This window comes from Elephas maximus, chromosome 7 (assembly GCF_024166365.1).
Source record: "Elephas maximus indicus isolate mEleMax1 chromosome 7, mEleMax1 primary haplotype, whole genome shotgun sequence".
NCBI classification, from domain to species: Eukaryota; Metazoa; Chordata; class Mammalia; order Proboscidea; family Elephantidae; genus Elephas; species Elephas maximus.
Window position 1 is genome coordinate 109,200,160 of NC_064825.1, and position 6,218 is coordinate 109,206,377.

General features: G+C 36.6%; 1 protein-coding gene across 1 annotated transcript; it reads right to left on the reverse strand.

Moving 5' to 3' along the window:
- Positions 1-2,848: 2,848 nt before the first annotated feature.
- LOC126080307 (olfactory receptor 8K5-like) lies at positions 2,849-3,799 on the reverse strand. The gene has a single exon (XM_049891558.1). It carries the CDS (start codon positions 3,797-3,799, stop codon positions 2,849-2,851), a length of 951 nt encoding a protein of 316 aa, XP_049747515.1.
- Between the last annotated feature and the right edge of the window lie 2,419 nt (positions 3,800-6,218).

Here is a 6,218-nt window from a genome sequence, read left to right on the forward strand (position 1 = left end):
TGTATATCTTTATGAAAGCAGGCTGCTGCATATTTCTTCCATGGAGAGGCTGATGGGTTCAAACGGGCAATTTTTGTTTAGCAGTTGAGTGCTATAACCATTGCACCACCAGGTCTCCTAATGTATTTTTAAAAAAAGCAAAAAAACAACCAAACCCTTGGTCACCAAGTTCATTCCGACTCATAGCAACCCTATATGACAGAGTAGAACTGGCTCATAGGGCTTCCAAGGAGCGGCTGGTGAATTCAAAATGCTGACCTTTTGGTTAGCAACCAAGCTCTTAACCACTATGCCACCAGGGCTCCAATACATACATACATATATAAAAAATACACAAATCATAATAGTTTACTCTGCAATGGAGAAAACCTGTCAATGTTCACATTTTGTCATTTGCAGTAGTAACTCTACATGTGGAAGTTCTGGTTCACCTGGATTGTCCCTGGGACTGTGGATGGCATGTCTGGTCAGAAAATTAGAGTTGTTTGTATGGTGCATTTCTTTTTTTCTTCATACATTTTGCTGTAACATCTCACTGCTTCCAGAATCTGCCTATCAACTTTAGCAAAGGTATCAGCGTTTAGTTTTCAAACTGAAGCCCCAGATTTAATTTAGAAAATTAGATCTATATGGTAGTGTTTTGAACAGTAAATCATAAAATTGAATATCTGTGAATGAATATCTGAGAATTATATCATCTATAAATTATACCCTGCAGTATTTATGTAGTATATATTACTATTAATAAAATGTACGTTAAAAAATGGATGGTCATAGATGCAGTCTGTCTTAACTAAAATACATCATAAGTTGCGGACTACCTGTATTTCTTTTATACGAAATGTGTTTATTTTGAGGTCATAGTATCTCTTTTTTGTCAGCGCAATGTAGCCTTAAATCATATATATATGATTATATATACATATGTAATCATACAGCAAATATAAGCTACATGTAGAGAAAATTATTGTATTAAATAATACTCCAAATTAAATCTATTCCTAAATCTGTAATCTTACTAATAACTGTGATGTTATGATTTCATACTTAATTTTCTGATTACCTGTTTAACTACAGTAGCTTTTCTGACAGGGAGCCCTGGTGGCACAGTGATTAAGAGCTTTGCTGCTAATCGAAGGATGGCAGTTTGAATTTTGAATCAACCAGCTGCTCCTTTGGGGCGGTCCTACTCTCCTATAGGGTCGTTATGAGTTGGAATCGACTTGAAGGCAAAGATTTTTGTTTTGTTTTTTTCCTGACATAACTTGTTTTTCAGAAATTCTTAAACAGTTTCTATTATTTCCAGAATATGTAATTAGTTTGCATTTCAAATGAAGTTTCGGTTTCAATTCAGTACTGGGTATTGTGTATGTTTTCTAGCTCTGTCAGACATTATTAAATATTCAAGCAAATGAAGGAAAAATGCACTTTAGATGTACTGAAGTTTGTATTTCTCTGGATTACAGCACAAGTGCTAGTGGAGATTAGGTCAAAACCCACAGCAAGTGATGACTGTCAGCAGGATGGTAAAATTTGTTTACATTCATTTTACCAGCTGTTTTATTTAGCAGATTACAAGTATCTCTTAGAATTCTCTGATGCCAAGACAGAAAATAGAGTAAACATTATTCTGCCTTTGTTTTTAGTAAATTATGGTACTTGATTGATAATCATTTTGTAATTAATCTCATATTTGGCTAAAATGAACAAAGTGTGGAAAATGGAACAATTTTTTTGTGTGTTTGGAAGGAAGAATTTGAAATTATGTATTTGTCCCAAAATTTTTTTTAGTGAATAAACATAAGAAGCATTTTCTACTTCAGTAGAATATCTATTTATTCAGTAGACATGAGCTCAACATTATTTTATACATCTTCTATAAAGGAATGATCGTAAATCCACATTTTGCCATTAATAACATATGTCGGTGTCAAGCAATAAAGCTGTTTCACTTTAAGGTAACATGCTCTATTGATGCGTTTTCCTTCGTTTTGTACACGTAAATGTTCTTCAACGTATTGAGAATATGAATCAGAAATGTATCAACATATTCTCTTGGTTCTTACAATGCTTTCTAATCATCAGATTTTGCATCAATCATCACCTTTAATAAATACTTTAGTTCTTCCCATCAGGCATGCATAATATCTTTGTTCACCCTTCCTCCTATTCCCAAGTGTATTCGCTTTTTATTACCTTTTTTTTATATTTCTCTTGACTAACTAGTTTCTGCATCTGCAATATAGCCAAAATCAGAATCATCATACAAGGCACTAGTTAGCTCAGGAGAAAGGATATCAAATTAAATGATAACCAAGCAAAATATTCTAGCCCACTTTACACATATTTGAGTACAGTGTAAATAAGAAATGATAATCACATTAGAAAGGAAACAATACCATAAATTATTCATTGTATCAACAGGGACACATAAATAACTCTTCGTCTCCAATTTTGCTTATACTGTTGTTTTAGGATCAGAAAATGTGATGAAAATAAGATTCAGAAGACCCCCACCATCTTTACAAAAACGCTTACAAATATACACACATAATTTACTGCTGTAGAGTGTAATAGGTATTCCATTGCGTAAAGTCTGCTTTTCAACAAAATCACATAAGGAAACATTGAAAGAGAAACAAGGAAACACAGGAATGGTATAACATTTAATTTGAGATCCAAAATACGATAATTAAAATATATTTGGATGGATATAAGGAAAGCAATCCACTTGTATGTGCTCTACACTATGTCTTTACTCTGGAACCAAAGAGAATGTAATTGTGTATACTAGAAATATTTTTATGTGGCATTTGCCATTTTCAAAAATTCATTAAAACAATATTATCTATTGAGTATCAAATAGAAGTTTGCATGGCCTCCTGAACACCCTGTTAAAGGCATGTTTTACTTCTTTGTTCCTTAAACTGTAAATGAAGGGGTTCAGCATGGGGATAACTAAAGTGTAAAACATGGACGCCATTTTGTCAGTATCAGAGGAACGAGCAGATTTAGGCTGAAGATACATAAATAACAGAGTTCCATAGAACACAACCACCACTGTCAGATGAGAACCACATGTGGAAAACGCTTTTTTCCTGCCCTCAGCAGAATTCATTCGAAATATAGCGGTCAGAATCAGCACATAGGAGACCAGGACTACCAGAAGAGAGGAAATTAAATTAAGTGCTGAAAATATTATGATCAACAATTCTATTTCTCGTGCATTTGAGCAGAGCAAAGGTATCAAGGCAGTATTATCACAGTAAAAATGACTGATGATGTTAGAGCCACAGAAGGTCGATATAAAAATCTTACTGGTGACCATCAGGGACAGAAAGGTGCTGTAGAGATATGGAATGCCCACGAGTGCATAGCAAAGTTTCTGGGACATGATAACATTGTAGAGCAGGGGGTTACAGATGGCCACATAGCGGTCATAGGCCATGGCCGACAGGATGAAGAATTCACTGATAATGAACAGAATGTAAAAAGCCATTTGTGCGGCACATGCATGATAGGATATGGTATTTTGATCCACAACAAAATTTACTAGCGTCTTGGGATAAATCACAGTAGAATTACCAAGATCAATGAAGGCCAGGTGTCTGATAAAAAAATACATAGGTGTCTGTAGGTGGGAGTCTGCCTTGGTCAAGACGATCAGGCCCATGTTTCCAACCACTGTGGTCATGTAGATGACAAGGAAAGCTGCAAATAGGGGGAGCTGCAGCTCAGGGCGCCTTGTGACTCCCACTAGAATGAATTCCGTCAGTACTGTCAGATTCTGATGGCCCATTCCATCCAGTTCTCTCTTCTGGGAAGAAACAGAGGCATTGGTTTCAGCGTTCATGTAGTATTGCCTAAAGAAATTAAACTTGTAGACAGAGTGGATACGTTTTCTTCCTACTAGAGGATGGAAAAGTAGTTGCTAAATCTGATTTTACCTAAAATAAACTGTAGAAGATCCCACTTCCCATGATTGGAGGATACTTCTGAAACATTATAGTCTGATATAACATAGATTACACTTTAAATCAATTCAGCAATGTTTGCAGCACATACATTCATAATAAAACCATGAAGTTGTTAATATTGAGCTAATAGTCTTAATTTCGTCTACACGACGACGTCACAGTTTTCTTTAGTGTACTTCCGTTTTGGTATGAGAAATCTTGTGAGATTTTCTTATTCTTGTAGAGAGAGGCAGAGATAATTTGAAGTTAATAAAGCTTAAGTCTGAGCCTCTTTAAGGGTTGTGGGTGGAGACTTAGCAATGCAGTCACATAGTGATATATCTTGTAAAACCTGGGGTAGAAACACATTTATTCTTTTGTTGCTGTTTGTGACTTTAGCTGTATGTTTATAATTTTAAAATGTTTTATTACTTTTTCTAACTAAATGTTCACATTTAGGGTCAATTTGCCTTTGTAATTTTAATTTATTTTTAAATTGTTGTTGGTAGCTACCACTGAGTCAATTTTAGAGTCATAGTGACCCCATGTGACAAAGTAAAACTGCCTTGTAGGGTTTCCTTGGCTGTAATCATTATGGAAGCAGATTGCCAGGTCTTTTTCCCTCAGGGCTACTGGATAGGTTTGAACCACCAACCTTTTTGATAGCAGCTGAGCTCTTGACAGTTGTGTGTCATCAGTTCTCCTTTAAAAAAAAAAAAAAAAGCATACTTTTCACAAGGTTCAAGACACAGGATCTGGATCTGTTGCCACTAAAATCCAGGTTTCTGTCAGTATTTGAAGATTTTGAGAATTTCATTTTATGCGCTTTATTTCCTTTAATATAACGTTGAGGCAATGATGGAGTCTGTATGGCATTTAAAATATGTGTGCATTTATTGTATCATATATTGCATTTTTCCCCCCTGGAAACTGTACAATGGAGAAAAGAAAGAGAACAGCACTGTAATTTTCAAGCATATCACCTGTAAGTCCCACCCCGTCATCACTTAGAGTTACATAAGAAACTCAGTAAATAAAGGGGAAATGTCCTGAATGGAGCTAATGAAGCTGCTATAATCTAAACCACTTGGATTCCCTTTTCATTGCCCCTCACATTGAATGAGGAACCCTGTTAGGCAACACAGGGGTTAAGTGTTGGGGTGCTAACTGAAAAGTCAGCAGTTGCTCCTTTGAAGTCAGATGTGGCAGTCTGCTTCCATAAAGATTACAGCCTTGGAAACCCTAACGGGCAGTTCTGGTCTATCCTATAGGGTTGATATGAGTTAGTATCGACTCCTGGCAATTCTTTTTTGTTTTTCTTTTCCCCACATTCAATGTCCCCTTGATGACACTAGAACTCTGCAAACATGCTTTTTGAATTGGAACAGTAGCTTGAGTTCAAAAAGTTCAGTGACATAAAGTACAGGATATTACTGGTAGGCTGTAATGGAATGCCAAGGTTTAGCCTACACAACTATCAGGTTGGATCTTGCCGGAGCTGCCAAGAAGCTTCACACTTACAGACTGTAAGTGCTTCAGTCCAGAGTCACTTTGCGGCAGTTTTCTGTTAAGGATGATTCTTGGTTCTGTGACACCTGGAGTAGCAGCCATCAAGGAGTCTGCTAATTCTTGATGTCAATTTTGGCAGCCTGATTCAGAAAATTGGGGGCGGAGGGGCAAGACAATACTGGAGTTTGTTGGCCACCTCCACCCTTTCTTCCTAGGTAAATTTGCCTGCTGTTTCTCCACTAAGTCCCATTCTCCCTTCCAGCTGTCTACTCACCACTATATAAGAATGATAAGCCTATGTCTGGGAAATTTTACCTGGAATTTACTTATCACTGGACCTGCTATCATAGGATTTTCTGTAGGATAGGAGATGTACTGCACTGAGCAAAGGGATTCAGAACTCACTACCAAGCCTACCACCCTGACGCCTTCAATGTTTTCCTAGAAATCATACTAGTGTGTATTGAGTCAACCTCCTTTTTGACTGTCACTTACTACCTCCCTCTAAAATATCTGGATTGTTCTATTCCTCCCATTCTTCTTGCATGAAGAAGAGTATCTATAACTTGCTCTGAACATCTTAGTGTGTACATTTGAGACACCTCCCTCCTAAGCAGACAAGAAGCAAAGGTATGTGGACACAGTGATATAAGTTTGGATTGATGTTAGGTTTAGTGCATTCTCCGCAGTTCTGTAACTTTTAAAAAACTCAATGTATTTTTCAGCCTACTCAGCTTCAGTGCCTACTTTGAA

Excerpts from the sequence above, each read along its gene's own strand:
- LOC126080307 (XM_049891558.1), bottom strand. The coding sequence starts at position 3,799 with ATGGGCCATCAGAATCTGACAGTACTGACGGAATTCATTCTAGTGGGA.